This window comes from Dicentrarchus labrax, unplaced genomic scaffold, assembly GCF_905237075.1.
Source record: "Dicentrarchus labrax unplaced genomic scaffold, dlabrax2021, whole genome shotgun sequence".
Classification (NCBI taxonomy): Eukaryota; Metazoa; Chordata; class Actinopteri; family Moronidae; genus Dicentrarchus; species Dicentrarchus labrax.
Window position 1 is genome coordinate 7,373,352 of NW_026136711.1, and position 16,912 is coordinate 7,390,263.

The 16,912-nt window shown below is 41.7% G+C and overlaps 1 protein-coding gene across 1 annotated transcript; it reads left to right on the top strand.

Moving 5' to 3' along the window:
• The first annotated feature begins 265 nt into the window (after positions 1–265).
• cass4 (Cas scaffold protein family member 4) lies at positions 266–16,378 on the top strand. The gene is made up of 7 exons (XM_051414990.1): positions 266–431; positions 11,379–11,780; positions 12,447–12,530; positions 12,641–12,757; positions 12,945–14,246; positions 14,361–14,441; positions 15,377–16,378. The coding sequence occupies exons 1-7, from the start codon at positions 429–431 to the stop codon at positions 15,791–15,793; spliced, it is 2,406 nt and encodes an 801-aa protein (XP_051270950.1). The 5' UTR covers positions 266–428; the 3' UTR covers positions 15,794–16,378.
• The last annotated feature ends 534 nt before the right edge of the window (positions 16,379–16,912 follow it).

Below are 16,912 nucleotides of genomic sequence, written 5' to 3' on the forward strand. Positions count from 1 at the left end.
TACGAAAAGAGGAAGCAAAATAGTACGTGACAACAAAAATTCCCTCAGTTAGTTAGAAAAGTAAAATAGTGACACTATAGACAATAGAGACTACTTCTGCTTTATCAGAAAGATGGAAGGGAAAGAGAGGAGTAGAGTGGCATGAAAAAAAAAATAGTGGGGTGGGGCAGCTGTAGAGATGGGGTGTCTCAGCCAATGGGGCTGCAGGAGAGCAGCTCAGTCAATGACATGGAAGTGGGTTTCCCCGCCCAGGGTGTAAAACAGTCTGGCTCTCAGTGACAGCTCAGACAATATGCTTGTGAGACACACAGGAGTAAATCCCCAAGAGTCTTCGCACACACTCATGGTTGAGATGGTTCACTGAAAACTGACCCTCTGAGGACGGACTTATTCTCTGTGTGGACCCTGAACACAACTGCTTCACAAACATGGTGAGTACTGCAGCTGCTCCACCACCTGAGTTTAAAATGACACATTTAAAACCCCTTTTGTTATTTGGAAGGATTTATAAATGCAGTTTTGAATGTGTTTCCTGTCTGCTCTGCTGTGTGCTGTTGCTCGTCCAGAGGAATGTCCCTGTGGACCACCTGCTTGGATTTCACTTTAACTTGCAGTGTCAGCTACCGCCTATTTCTACACACAGCCCCTCTGACCTGCTCTACTGTAGGCTGTAACCTGAGAGGTGCCGTCTCTAACATAGAGCTGAGAGTGAAACGTTGTGCCTCATTAACACACAAGCCTTTAGAAGTGCGATTATCAACTCAGGCTGCTCAGAAACAGATAATTGGGACATTAGGCTGACGTTTAATTTCTTAAATGATGCACTTTTCACTCTTGAATCTGTGCATTTGGTTTATTTTACGCTCATTTATGAATCATAGCAGCAATACGTGTGGCTTACACATCTCTACAGGCTCTCAGCATTCAAACAGCTGATCATGCCTGCATGTTTGTGATCTCTTAAACCATGTGCACATTTGTTGCTGCGCTCTGTGAGTACTTTTTGTCTGAGGGAGCTGCTGAATGATCCTTCAGTGGCTGGTTTGGTTCCCATAAACCTCACAGCCGGCACATACGGGCTGCCACCAATCAGCCTAGATGTTGCAGAAATTGGTGTTGAATTTTAAGTTCAATTATTTATAGTTGGCTTAAAGCCTCCCTCCAAATCAGTGTTTCTCCTGTTCCTACAGCGTGCTGTTTGAATGCTGTCTGTGCAGAGTTTGACTCTAGAAGGATGTTTTAACATTTATCTACTGAAAGTGGAAAGTTTCTCTGTGATCATTGAACATCTGATTTTAAGGGCCCACCAGCATGATTTGTGACATCACAAATAGTTAGTCAGTCCTGGTCCAGTATTAACTTGTACAGTGTGATGTAGAAACTTGAAGCCACCAGTGCACATCCACTGAGAATGGACTTTACAGTGAAGGAGGAGACATCTTGTGTCCAGCAGGGAAACTTTAGAAATGAACAACATTTGCATATTCAGAGATAGAAGGAGATGGATTTTTAAGGATTTTAATGTAGAAAAAAACATACTAGACACATTATTGTTCCAAGCAGATTATTGTATGTCCCCCACAATAGATGTACATTAGACCATAGATCCCCAGAGTGAAAGGATACTGTCTTAAGGAGTCACTTTTTTTTAGGTTAAAAAGATTTTTTAAAAGTCTTCAATAAATAATATCAATAAATCAATAAAATAATCAATCAATAATCAAAAATTCAACCATATTACTTGCCTTGTTCCAACTTCTAAAAATCTTTTCCTTTGCTTGGGACCCCCTACAACCCACTCAAGGACCTGAAAACCACTGCATTTAAGGACCCCCAAAATAACTAAATGGGATTGCAAGCTAGCCAACAGCAGATGGAGAAAAGATTCCACTGAGAATCAGAGAATGTCTGACTCTTCTTCTGCAGTTTGAGTCGAGTTGTGATTGATTGAATTTATTTGATGATAGCACTAAATCCACTTGTGTGAATTGTTCTCTAGATTGGGTGGGAAATGGTTCAAAAGTCTCAACATGATTAATGTAACAGCAAAACATAATGTTCCAGGTCCTATCTGCAGCTCGCAGTTTGGAAAGGATATGCATCATCCTGATGTTTTCCCATGCAAAGCTACCACTGAGCTCATCTTATTCATCACTTCTTCAAAACTGGTTCGGTCGATGACTAACAGTCAGTTTAAGCAATCTCATTTCCGCTCGTATTGGAATTTATTTCTTTTTTAGTTCACAGAGAGCTATTTTGGGATGCCTTGTGTGCTGTGTTGTCTGCTTTTATCATCTGAGAGCAGGAGTCAGTAGACAGTTGTGACACGGCAGGAGGCCGGCATGGAGAAGTGGCAGCATCCTCTTCACAGCCTGCTCAAGGAAGGTTTGTTTTTTTTTTTGGGGGGTCTAATTCACCATCTGTCCTCTACGTTATCCAGCCACTGTCCATGTGTTTAGCTGCAGAGGATTATTAATCTACCCCATCGTTCATCCTGTCAGCCAGAAAATTCCAAGGATATATGCCAACTGGGCAACAGGCTCCTGAATCAGCTCACCAAAGCATGAAAACAAAATAATTGAGGCAGTGGTCAGTAGAGTTTGTAAGGTCATAATAAATGCATAAATGAATATTAGAGTAACATCTTGCAACACCACTGGGGCTTTCCACAGTTGTTTCTCTGAAAGCCCGTCCGGTTTGGTTTTAGTGGGAGGTTCAGCTGAAAAGCAAGAAAGGTGATGCTCTTAGTTACAAACTCACAGAGGATTATCACCGACTCTGCAGTTCCCCTCAACTCTGAGGAGCTTTTTAGTGCATTTCAGCTCATTTGTTTTAGTTTTACAACCCACAATTTTAATGTTTTGGTTCAGTCTCACAGCTCTCATCAGCATTGTTTCCAGACATTGACAGTATATATAATGGACAGAGCTTCTGGGTCTGTGAAGTGAAGCCAACACAAAAGTGTCTTAAACCTGAATTCTTTCTAATAGACAGCATGGGGCAGCTCTATGGGCTGCAAAAAAGTAGTCAGATAGAACTGGGTCTTATGGAGAAATGAGCCGACTTCTGACTTGATTTAAGAGCTCAGTAAACTTTTTCCTAATGAGGTTATGGTCTCAATCTCTAGTTTCAGTCTTCTTCCAGACATCATGATGTTCATTTAGTAATTGATGGTCCCATTTACAGTAAAATAGACCATAAAGCAGGGTATGATTTAGGGCGTGGCTACCTTGTGATTGACAGGTCATTCTCAGTGAGTCCGTCCAGCTCAACGCACCAAACTCAGATCAAACTGTCAAACTAGGCAGTGCTGATCAGATATGATCCAGATTCTGTGACTGTGTTGACTATTTATCTCCTTAAATAGTTTCAGCTTTAGTTTAATTTACTGTTTATCTGGAATACGAGATTGTGTGTGACCAGGCGAGCCGCCATTGTTTCCTGCTACAGACAAATTGCGCAGCCAATGATAGCAGCTCAACTCACAGTACGTCACCTCCACTGGCTCCAACACAATGTCCTCCAACAATAATGCCAAACTCGAGGCTAAAACATGGCACTAACAGCAGTTGCTTTAGTGAATAGAAGCTCTAGCAAACCCACTTTACTCTGCCTACCCAGCAACAAACAGCAGACAGACAAAGTTAGCATTTAGCATCTAAAGAGACGTGTTTTTCAGGAGTTGGTGAGACCAAAACAGAGGTAAAGAAGAGTAAATATTGGACTCCAAATAAATGCTAATAGCTGTGTTTCCATCAACATATTTTAATGTCCGCCATCTTGTTGTGTCCTCTCCTTCTGGTTTTTCCGACTGAAGAATTGGCGCCACCTTTTGCTTATCTCTTAACTTCTAATATTCGCATAACAGTAGCGGATGGCATTCATCCACAATTTGTTTTGCCAGATTACTCAAAATGTGTTCAAAACTGACAATATGTTTGGACAGTGTTGTGTTTCTATACATATATATAATAGAGCACCTTTAAAGTTACAATAAGTAAAAATACTGCTTGTGTCTGTGCAGAGAGATGATCAAGGGAAGGATGATCTGAACTAAAGTAAACCACTGTTTTTTTCTGACCACAACTTAAAATTGGTTCATTCTCAGTCTCAACCACCCAACATTAAACACTGTAACTGTACCAGCTAGAAGTACAAAGTGGCCACATGTAAGTATATTGACTGTGAGAATGGACAGAAGATGTGACTGAGGAAGTGTGAGTATAAATAAAACCAGAGTGTGAGGAGTGAGATAAGTTCCTGCTCTGGAGCTGCAAGCCTGCAGTCCGCCCGTTATCTGCTGCTCACATTGTCCAGTCTGTCATCCACTGTTACTGCTACACCTCTGGCCAACAACAAATACATTAAAACTACTCATACAGTGCATCTTACACTATTTCCTGTCATTCTGTTTGTTTTTAGATACAGTGAAAGACGTTAGACCTCTTATTTTCACACAATCCTGCGAATAATCAAGCATTGAAATGAAGCTGAATCAGCTATTTGTTGGCCATCTTTCACACTTCTCTAAAAATCCTCAAGTATCTGCACAAGTACTTTGATTTCCTACAGTTTGTTGAAAGCCTACATTTACATATATTATGATTTAATAAGTGTAATACAGTATCGCTTAAGCTTGTTAGTATACAAAATTTAATTCAATAAATGATTATTTGTACTCCAGCATTTGTTCATAAAAAAAAAGTATAATCTAAACTCAAAGAAGCTTTCAACCACATCTCACAGGCTTCATATGTTCAAATGTTCAAGCGAGACTGAGACAAAACTTTTGCAGAACTTAAGCGAATTTCACATTTCCAAAGATTCTCTTGATGGAGAGCGGGTGCAATGGGGCCACAAGCAGGAACATAAAGTTTTCATTTCTTGTTTTACTTTCGTCCTAAAACCATTAAACTAGTTATCTCTCACGTGGTAAAACACAGATCTATGACAAGAACAAGATACCCAACGCCAAAATGGCACCTATTCAATCTAATGCTTACCCGGTGCTTTCGCCAAAAAAGCTGGCAGCTTCCAGCGTTTATTTCCTGGTTATGTGTACCACTGAATAAGCGCAGTACTGTTTCTCCCCTGGTCCCACTCGGTCCATAGACTTTACATTGTGACGACGTAACAGTTTTTTTTGCTTTTTCAGCTTGAGGAAAGTCAAGAGATATAAAACTTCCATGGATTATAAATCCATAATAGAAAGACTCATAATTGTTTGCAGTACGAGGTGTCCTGTCTTTTATAATGTTGGTTGGTTGCAATACTGCGAGTTGCCACTAGGGAAAACGGGAAGCAAGGCTGAGCAGCACTATTAAGAAGCGATGTGTTGAAGGTCCAGTGTGTAACATTTAACAGGCTCTAGTGGCAGAAATGGAATATAATATTCATAGGTATGTTTTCATTAGTGTATAATCACCTGATTATAGACTGAGCTGTTTTTATCTACAGATGCCGCCGGTTTCTACAGTAGCCCAGAACGGACAAACCAAACACTGACTCCAGAAAAAACTGTTCGCGTTTTTTTGCATGTTTCACCTCCACTGTAGTTTCTCCTTTGTGCTTGGAAGGGGAGGGTGATATGAGGGAGTTGCAATCGGAAACTACACCACTAGATGCCACTAAACACTGGACCTTTAAACATAGTTAAAAAGTAACACTAAGCTAGCAAAGAGGCAGTAAACTGACTGTAACTAACATTAGCTACCATAAGCTCCTGGTCATAACAGAGTGAAACTGTAGCAGGTGTTTAGTTCCTCTCAGGTCAAGCTGACTTATAAGAACTGCCAGATCAATTATTTTAACAGTAATAGTACCTTAATTGATCATAGTATAGCAAATCTTGAGATCTGCATCCCAAAAAGCACAAAAGAATCAATAGGCGATTGTATTAGTTAACCCATCTTTAATAGGCTCTTTTGTGTAGTTCTGACACATATTAAGTCTATTTACTGTTTCTTGAGTCTTATATTGTTAGAAGAAGATAAGCTGTCGATGTGGAATGTTGACTGTCCACCAAAAACGTCCTAGGAAGTTTTCATCAGTTGTGTGTGTGTGTGTGTGTGTGTGTGTGTGTGTGTGTGTGTGTGTGTGTGTGTGTGTTTTTGACATAGTTCTCAGCAGTTCCCATACAGGAAATACCAGGGCAGCTGTAAGCGAGTCAATGTCACTGCCACAGATCCTGAATTAGTCTCCACAGCCTCCTATTGGATTTGTTTGGGTTGGAGTGAGGGTTGACAAAGGTGATTTTCCATGCAGCACATCTGAGGATCATTTAAGATGATGAAATAAATCAACCAGAAACAAATTCCTGACATGTCAGAAAATAATTTACTGGGATACCAAATCTCTCTCTCAGTGTTTTTCCCTCTGTTTGTCTGTCTGTCCCCGTCTCTCGCCCTGCCCCCATCTTTGTATCTAAGATACTGTGGGAAAGTCTAATATGTCATATTTACAGGCTGACTTCCTGTCCAAATTCAAGAAAAGAGATTATCTATGTGCTCTGCCTCATCTTGAACACCCTTCTCCCGCCGCTCTGTCTGGGAAAATTACATTTTTTCAAAATTTTAGTGTCAACCTTTAGTCATGGGTGACAGATTTGTTGGCCACTGTGGGTGTTGTGCTGGGCCTGGCATGTGTCTGAATGTATAATAGATGAGGTGCTGACCTGACCCCGGGGTCCTGCCCAGGCTGTCAAGGGGCAAAAGGTCAGAGTGAACCAAAGGGGGTGTCGTTCCCACACTGGGAACCACTTCCTGGACTGGTTCCAGTTCCTGTGGCTTTCTGGGATTCGATGCTCTTATTAGGTTGACTCAGTAGTGTGTCTTTACAGGTGCTGTCTTATTAAATGGGGGAAAAAGTTTGCTATTACCCAAAGGTATCACGCTTTGGGCGAAGCAGCCCATGTTTCCACCAGTTTTGAGTGGAACAGTTGTAATCAGATGCGTCATCAACACGTATGGCACGCCCATTTTGTTTCCCAGAAAAAATCTGCAATTTTTTTGTTTCCAGCTGTGAACCAACTGTTCCCTAACTAATTCATTTTTAATTGAAATGCTCAGAAGGGTTCAAAACTAGGTATTTTAACTGCAACAGAGCCGTTTCTCTGTTAGTGGAAAAGGCCTATCAGTAACTGAATGCTGAACCATCTGGGAATTTGTTGATTGAGACTGTTTGGAAAAGGGCAGGCACTTTGAGAAGGTCAGGTTATTGGATGAACCATCTGTCTTTCATTTTTTATCAAAGGCGAACTTCAATCAATCACATCAACAAACCCTACATATAATGTAGTGTATGTAACTGTTATCGCCATTACTCAGTCAGTCAGGAGAAGAACGAAAACAAAAAATTCAGAGCCATTCTTTGCTCTTCTTTCAATGAAAAAATTGATACTAGCAGCATCTACGCTAACCTTTTTAGCAGCCACCATTGTTGCTTTCGAGCAGACAGACACCTAGTATTAAATCACGCCCATTGCTTATGCTGTAGCGTCCAATAGTTCATCACAGGCCACTGATTTGTCCAAACTACTGTGGGTTGCACACAAACGCTTAGTTTGAAACCTGGCAAGATGAATTCATGTGTTATATTGTGATCTCGCAAGTCCAGCTCCAGAGAGTCACTTAAAAAACACTTGCTAACAATTTTGATAATCATAAATAAGTTTGTAGAAGGTAGTAGAAAATAGAAATAATACATTATTTCTATTACAAATAAATGAATCACCAATAAAACACGCCCTTTTTATACAGCCTTACTTGGTATGGTATGACCAGTAACTAATGTTATTCATATCAGCTATCTTTAGGGAAATATTACTGTATAACAGATATTACTGAGTCAGTTCTGACCGTCTTTGGGCTTTGGGATGTTGGTTTGACAAAATAAACATTTGAAGATGTCAGCTTGGAGGCTTGGAAAGTGATGAAGTGATGGGGATTTTTACTCTTCTCTTTCAGTTCTTTTACAGCAAACAGTGTGCCATGAAAACAATGATCCCCTCCACATCCACCCCTTTATTTATTAGCATTATACAGGCTGAACTGAGGATCATTGCCTGAACAGAAGCTGCTATCTGGGACCTTTCTTGTGTTGCGTCTGGTCCGATGTTAATTTGCGAACAGGATGGAGTGGCAGAGACGGGAGAGGCAGAGGCAGCTGTGCGGTTAAAGTGCTGAAGGCCAGCTGTCACAGGGGCTGATCTGCACAAGCAGGCGTGTGCAGGAATCCAAAAGAGTCACAGCTGAATCTGACTTTGTTACAGTACTCAGTGATCAACATGCAGGCGCAAGAGGATCGGGGACATGGGTAAACATGGCATGAGTCCTCGGGACAAGTGACCTAATTCTGATAGTGTGGTGATGTTGAGTTGTGGTTTAAAAAGAAAAGGTTATGTTTAAAATTTGGTTAAGTCACTGAATCAATAATCAGGTCACATAAGCTGTGGTCTGAATGGTTTTTTTTGCAACCTGCAATTACAGGAACTTGCACTGCACATGCTTGTCTTGACCTGGATGGTTAAAATATAGTATGAGTAATAAAAGTAGCACAGTTGGCTAATGTCATGTCAGGAGCGTGCACACTGATGTTTCCAAGGACAACAGTGTAAATTTTGGTGGCACGGTCACTGACTGTCATCTGATCCTGTGTATTTCACTTGCATGTCTGTAGCATGACCCAGAGGATTAGGCAGGGAGTTTGCTGAGGCTTGGTGTGTGTGTGTGTGTGTGTGTGTGTGTGTGTGTGTGTGTGTGCTAAGGGGGGCGGGGGCCACAGTCTGCTGCGGTCAGTGTGCTCCACAGGCCCGCATCCCAACAGGTGCTGAGCGTGTTGGGCTCTGATGGTGAATGGGCTCTTTGTTGCAGAGGATTCACCCTCAGAGAGAGGGCAGAGCCAGCAGACTCCCTCCCACACACACTTATCAGCTGAGGCTGATGTCTGTGTGTGGGTGTGTGAGGGTGTGTTTGTTTTGTCCAGGGTCGGTCGGTTCCGTTATTCCTTGCATCTCTGAGCTCTCTTTATATATCATTGGTGGAATGTAACCAAGTACCTTTACTCAGGAAGTTTTTTTGTTGCTTGTACTTTTCCATTTCATCCATTTCATGCTCCTGTATACTTGTATTTCACTATGTTTAAGGGGGAAATATTGTATTGTTTACTTCACTATATTTATTTGCTATTCATTATTGTTACTAGTTACATTGTAGATTAAGATTTTAGTTACAAATTAGGTTAGATCAGGTCGAGCTGCTAGTCTGCTAGTCATCAAATCGAGTCCACACCTCTGCTAATTATCGCTAAACACACTGAGGCTGAAGGGAGTGTCATTAGTTTGCAGGTATTTAGTAGTAAACCAAAGTGTTGGAAATCAGAAAATGTTATTACAGTTTATCCTGTACAGTCATTAAGATGTATCATCTACAAACAATGAATCTAAAGAATCTAGTAAATGTCAGATATTTCAGTAAGGACCGACCAACCCACAGACCTACATTGTACCAAGAGCTGTTCCGCTAGCATGGCTAAAAATATTTCATGCCAAGATATTCAATATATTTTATGAATATATATAAATGTAAACATAGGAATCGTGGAGCTGAAAGAAAAATAGATGACCAACAATAATGACAAATGATGCCTCCTGATGAGTACCCATTGTTTTAGTTTGCACACATTAAATTCAAATTATATTCATTGTGGTATAACTGATATCGCCATGTTGGCATTTCATGTAGCCGGTTCTTTGTAAATAATATATATCTCACATATTTCACTTTTCCAACACTTTTGCACTTTGCACTGCTGCACATACATGTAACAAAATATCAGGTGCACTTGGAAGCAATCTCAAGACCCACCTCGTTGTGTTGGTCTTTGCTCTTGCACAATTAAAATAGTGCCCTCAGTGTTTTTGATCGCTGTACTATTCCATCCAAAGGAAATATTCTGCATGTGTTGTGCATACGTTTAGACAAATGACCAGTGCCTGAAATGAGCCAGTACTCACCAGTACTGAGTACCAGTGCCTGTAACAATCACAGGCAGAGCCAGATAAACGTGGGTAAAAAACATCTAGCAAGCTAGTTTAACGCTCGGAAACTGGAAATGTCCTTGTTAAAATGGAAACACAAATTTAATCAGGGTTAGGGTTATGCTGTGGTTAGGGTTAGGGTTGTGCTGAATTAGGGCAGCACAGTTTGTATTGACTGAGCCACTGGAAGGTTACTGGAAGGTAGCTTACATTTTCAAATGAATACACAATTTTTGGACATTTATTATCAGACAGAATAAATAAAGAATATTCCCCAATAATAGCTTGTTTGCATTATTACAAATATCTTGAGTTTGTTGCAGGTATCACAATGAACTGGCAGCTGACTGTAATGTTGCATTTCTGACATTCACCATTTTGTAAAAGTTTAAAGAGTGTGGCAAGCTAACAACACATCAGGATTTGGTTCACCCTTTATTCATCTAAGCCTACATGTTTCTCATGAGAGTTGCAAAGATAAATCAATGAGGTAAGTGTTAGCACCCACTTTTTGTGTAGTTTCTGTGACAGTTAGTCAAACCACAAGCTGCTGGCTGTGAATTCTGCTTCGTTTTGGTTCTCATTATTCACAGCTTGTCCCTCCTAATGACAGCCACCACAGCAAGGTGGTTGACACTGGTGCAAAAGAAATGTACAACTCTGTTTGTGGTTATTACATGAGCCCCAGTCTGGTTTAGATTGGTCACATACGGAGAAGAGCAACCAGTTTATGAGGGGCACAGTTAGTGACAATGAAGAATGCTTTGACACAAGGCAGCAACTCAACAGGGAAACATGCAAAGGGAATCAATACATAATAATCAGTGATCATTCTTCAGTTGCAGAGTACAAATTCAGTCGAGTGAAATGAGGTTTCATTTCACACTTCAATGTATTTTTGGAGAGATGAGATAGGATGCTTACAAGCCTGCAAGAGGAAGCTCTGAAGAAACTTCCATTTACCTCTCTGAAGGCAGCACAAATAGGAAGTGAAAATATAAAGCAAAGAAATATACCATCCAAACATCTCTGCTTAGTTTTTTGGTGTCGTTTCACAATCACTCTGGTCCTTCTGTGCTGTGCTAAAGTGCTGAAGAGAAAGAGTGACTCTGTGACAACAGTTGTGTTAATTATGATCAACAAAAGGGCAATTCTTACTTGTGAATCTGGAGTCAGATGTTCAACCTGTAGCAACATTTTGCAAGAGGAAATGTTGTCATAGGCCTACCGCAGAAATAGATTGTCTTCATGTCAAGTTAACTTTGTCAATAAAATGCATCACATGCTACCAGCCTACATACTTCCTAATCTTTATTTCCATTTTCTTTGCTCTTTATTTTAGAACAAACTTGCAAAGGCTCTGTATGACAACACTGCAGAGTGTCCAGATGAGTTGGCCTTCAGAAAAGGCGACATCGTCACGGTAATGGATCAAAACGTGGCCGGCACAAGTGGATGGTGGATGTGCTCTCTTTATGGACGTCATGGCCTGGCCCCTGCAAACAGACTGCAGCTTTTACCACAAACTAGAACCATAAGCCATGTCACAGAAAAACCCAAATTAATTGATGCTACAACTGGTGACAGTGTGCAAAATATCTACCAGATCCCGAGTGTACCCCGGCCCTGCAGCAGCCCTGCTTATGAACGCATGGACATGATCTACAAGGTCCCATCCACTCCTGTATCAGCTTCAAAGAGTCCAGTCTCTTCAGCACTTAAGCACAGCACAGAAGGACCTGAGGTAAGCCCAGTACAAACAGTTTCTTTCTACAAGTATGAATTTATGTAGAGGAGAACAAAAACTAAATGCATATATATTGGTCTGAGGTCAAAGTTGATCCTTTCCCTTGGGAAGTGTTCGCTCTCATGATTAGAGAGGTAGACTGTTGCAGAAATGCAACGCTGTGAAACCCCTGCTGGCAAAAGAGCTTACAGATGGGGACCAGGGGCCTCTCCATGGGGACAGGCATGCAGCAACGGGGTCTTTATGGGCCTGTAAAAGACAAACAGACACAGACTTCAGACACTTTTAACTGCAAACAGCAGCCCATGCCGCCAGGGACCCCAGAAAGACAGAAGTGTCTGTACGGGTGCTTGTGCAGCAGAAGGTGGGGAGAAATATACCCACATGTTCACCATTTCCTCTCCTGCTCCAGGGGAGTCCTGTTCCCTTCTGCAGTAGCCACCTAATATTCAATGAGCAGCATGGTTTCTATTATAAAGCTGCGTTAATTGGCAAAGTGCATGCATAATAGGGTTCTCCGGTACTCTTGAGGGGCTTCAGAGCAAATACTGTCCCCATAAATGTGTTGATGTGGAGGTCAGTGAGGTTGATGCAGCTTTGATCAAAGCAGTGCAGGTGTTGCCAGTCAACGCCAATATTACAGCCTGTCTGTCTTGTCTGCAGCCTTCATTCTTGAGCATGGGGTCCAGTCCAAAAGGGGAGGTTTACGATGTTCCGAGCCAAGGAAGACGTGCTTCTCTTTTCAATGTGAGCTCCTGGAAATATAAACAACAAAATGAAAAGTAGTGACTGTTTGTATTTCTGCCACTTGAGTGGGTCTGATATCTGGACTATTATTGTCATGTTCTATTTTTCAGGCATCAACAACTCCAAGACATATGCCACGAACACACTCACTGCTTCCAATTTCGGAACTGGAGAAAAGATTGGACTCTCTGGAGAGTTCAAGGTGTAGCAGTCCAGGAGACACTTACGTAAGTTTCAGACATTTGAAAGGATTAATAAAACTATGACGTGCTCACTTTAAAATGCAGTCTTTCACATTTTTTGCATATTCAGCTCTGCTAAAGGTTCCGTATACTTAAAATGAACTAGTTCATACAACATGACAACATGATAAAGGGAATAGCTGTGATATTGACAACTTGTTCTTGTGCACAGGTATATGCAGTTCCACCACCTTTGCCTCAGGACCCAAACTATGACATCCCTGTTCCCTCAACCACAGACGCCCAACAGAAAATGATCGCTGGATACAGTACCCTTCCCAACCCCCGCAAGCCTGAGTGGATTTATGATGTGCCAGTGGGTCCTGAGAAACAAAGTCCACCCCAAGGCTCCTATGACATATTGCCCTCCAAAACTGTTTGTAGGGACCTCTATGACACTCTTCCAGTACATGCTCGGACCATTCAAAGAGGAAGTCCAGCTCCCTTGCTTTATGATATACCAAAACCCAGTTCACCACCCAAAGTGCTGCCAAGGGCCCCAATTTATGACAAGCCCCCAACTCAGAGGCACACAGAGGAGTCAGTTTATGTGGTTCCACCCCAGGAGGACCCCCTCACCCGAGTTCTCAGTGATTCCACCAGTGATCATATACCCCTAGAGTGCAGGCGCGACTCAAACAATGCTCATGAACTCAAAAGGGTGCGTCTGCAGAGAATGAGAAACTTCCTGGCTTGTACGTCTTTTCGTGATCTTCCAGGAAGTGGGGAGTCACTGGCGCAGGAGGATGACGAGCGACGTAGAACCATACGCCTCTCTGCAGCAGACAGTCAAAGAATCAGCACTGCCTCCAGCTCCTCCACCAGCTCCTGTGACTCTCTGGCTCTGAGCTCCTCCTCTCCTGAGCCCCTGCGAGAAGTGACTGTCAGCCAGGACGAGGCCTGCCGCAGACTTCTGGACCTACAGGAGTCCGTTTGCAAGGCTGTTCCCCGTCTCATGGACTTTGTCAGCAGTCACTGGAGGAGTAAAGGACATCTTGAGAAACACCTGAAGGAGATCAAAGAGGCAGCAGATGGGATTGCATGTTCTTTGACATCCTTCCTAAACTTTGCCCTGGACGTTAAGGGCAATGCCCACCGTTTGACCGATGCCAACCTTCAGACGAGGCTCTGTAAACAGCTGTCCATCGTAGAAGACTCAGGCGTCATCCTACAACAAACAGTAAGTGCTCTCAACATCGCTGGCTGGCCCCTTAACACACTCTGTCAAGATCTGGGGCAAGTCCAGACACCTGACCAACTGGAGCGCTTTGTTATGGTGGCACGCACTGTCCCAGAGGACGTCAAGCGCCTGGTGTCCATCATCAATGCCAATGGCAAGCTTCTGTTCAGAGCCCCTCAGAAAGACCCAGAACCTCTTGTCACCACAGGTCAGCCAGACACAAAGAAAAGTCCTGATGGAGGCGAAGAAGGAGGGGACATAGTAGAGGATGACAATGACTATGTAGAGCTACAGGTGAGAGCTTCTAGGCTTCTAGGTCTTCATAAATAATATTGGTTACTTTGGTGCTGCTTTAAAACCCAAAGCATACTTACTAACATAATGTTTTTGCTCTTGACTTTTCCTCAGACTAAGACTGATTTTGAAAAGCAGAAAAAAGTGCAAAATGAGCCAAAAGAAAATGTCACACCAGTCTCTAACAAGGTGCAGGTGAGTATCTCCTATTAACACAAGAGATTTGTTCCAACTTAATGAGAAAACAACAAATACATTTGTCTCTTTTTAATTTTTAAATATCCAACTACAATGTAGCTATCCAGGATTTAAAGTTCCAGTGTGTAGGATTTAGTGGCATCTAGCGGTGAGATTAAAGATTGCAAGCATGTAGGAAAAACTACGGTCAAAAAACTACGGGGAAAAAATGGACGTATCAACGGCCAGTATTTGGTTTGTCAAGACATTTTTTAAAGCTAGGCTATGAAACTTTTGAAAGACCAGGTAACAAAATCTTCTCATTACAAATGAAAAGTTTGGTTAATTAGCATCAAAACTCAACAGTTGCCAATTCAGTACACTCAGTGCTTATTCTGCTACAGCTTCACTCGGTCTGGTATGACCATGGTGGCTAATAGTAGCAGTAGCTAATGTTAGTTACAGTCAGTTTACTGCCTCTATGCTAGCTTAGTGTTACTTTTTAACTATGTTTAAAGGTCCAGTATTTAGTGGCATCTAGTGGTGTAGTTTCAGATTGCAACTCCTCACCCTCCCCTTCCAAGCACAAAGGAGAAACTACAGTGGAGGTGAAACATGCAAAAAAACGCCAACAGCTCTTTCTGGAGTCAGTGTTTGGTTTGTGTTTGGGCTACTGTAGAAACATGGTGGTTCAACATGGCGGACTCCATAGAAGGCAGCCTGCGACGTCCGTAGATATAAACAGCTCTTATTTTGATGCGATTATACACTAATGAAAACATGCTTATGAATATTATATATTATTATATTCCTGACAATAGATCCTCCTAAATATTACACACTGGACCTTTAAGGCTTTCCTTGTAGTGAGAAAAAGACAGGAAACACTGTTGTCCAGAAGACATGATATGTGGCCATCATCACCTTTTTTGTTCCATGTCTCCACCGCTCAGGCTGATAACAAGTGCCACTCCTCTGAGTCCAGCACCGGCACAGAAGAACATCCACCATCCTCCCTGTCAGAGCACTGCAGGCTTTACTTTGGCGCTCTTCAGAAGGCCATCGGGGGATTTGTGGACAGCCTTCGAGATGGCCAGCCACCAGAAAATTTCATCCGGCAAAGTAAGCTGGTGATCATGGTGGGCCAGAGACTGGTGGACACCTTGTGCAGGGAGGCCCAACATGGAGAGTCCAGCCGGAGCCTTCTGTGTAAGAGCAACCACCTGTGTGCTCTCCTGAAGCAACTGGCCGTGGCCACCAAGAAGGCGGCGCTGCACTTCCCAGATACGCAAGCTCTGCATGAGGCTCAAGAGTTTGCTAAGGAACTGGCCCAAAGAGCACAGCACTTTCGGAAATCACTTGATGTGTGAGAGCGCGCACATCAAGCATATTGATTTGTTTCTACAGCAAAAGACATTGGTTCATTTATTGGCCATTGATCAGTTTCCTTTTTCATTCATTTCATATTTTCATAATTACGTTCAAGCTTCACTAGCCAAAAAGATTATTGCTTTTTGCTGAATGTTGTTTATAAAATGAATGCAGGTACTGGTTAAAATGTCAGTGATGATAGAAAATGCCACTGGGAATTCAAATATGGAGCTGTATTTGTACTAAAATAAAAGACTTCAACAGAGTGGACTTCCAAAATAAATTGCACATTAGTATACTGTACTGAAGCCAATTTTAAAAAGCAATTTTAAATATAAAGTATAAAATATAATTTGTTTTATATAATTTACAATTTTATATTCTCTGAATAGTGTTTGTTATGTAGATGTTTTGTTCATTTTATTACTTTATTACTAAGATGTATACTCTCCAGGGTAGTAGTTTGATACTTTTTGTGAATATCTATGTAAATATTCCCCAAAATATTGTTATGCATTCCCAAACTTTTCTTGACAGAAGACACATGTTGGATTTTTATTGATATTAAAATTATAAACTGAAAACTCTTGAATTTGTTTTGTTAATGTCTATCTGAAACATACATACAGATAACAGTACTGACCTCTGTAGAAGGGAAGTTTATTTAGCTGTCAGTGCAAAATAATATGAAAACATTTACACAGAAAGGTCAGTTTACTGGAGAGTACTAAGCTTGTGAAACAGTTAATCTGATTATGTCATCACTCGGAGTATTCACATTTAGGAATAGGAAGTAGAGATGAGCAGGAACTGTATCTGTTTAACCAGAATTCCATTTGAACTGGGAAGTCAGAATTTCTGAGTTTCCAGTCAGATATTTCAATTGGAATGTCCCCTGAAGTTGGACTTCCAACTAGTAAAGTCTGAAGAACCTTATCAACCCCAACCTCAAAATCCAAGACGGCTGCTCTGTGCGTCAGTGAAAGCTGTTTATTACTGTTGTGGGTTCGATCCCAATGTGGCACGTAATGTAAAAGAGCTTTGAGTGGTCGGAAGACTAGAAAGGCGCTATACAAGTACAGGTCCATTTACCATTTACCATTCATCCCCCAGGGGAA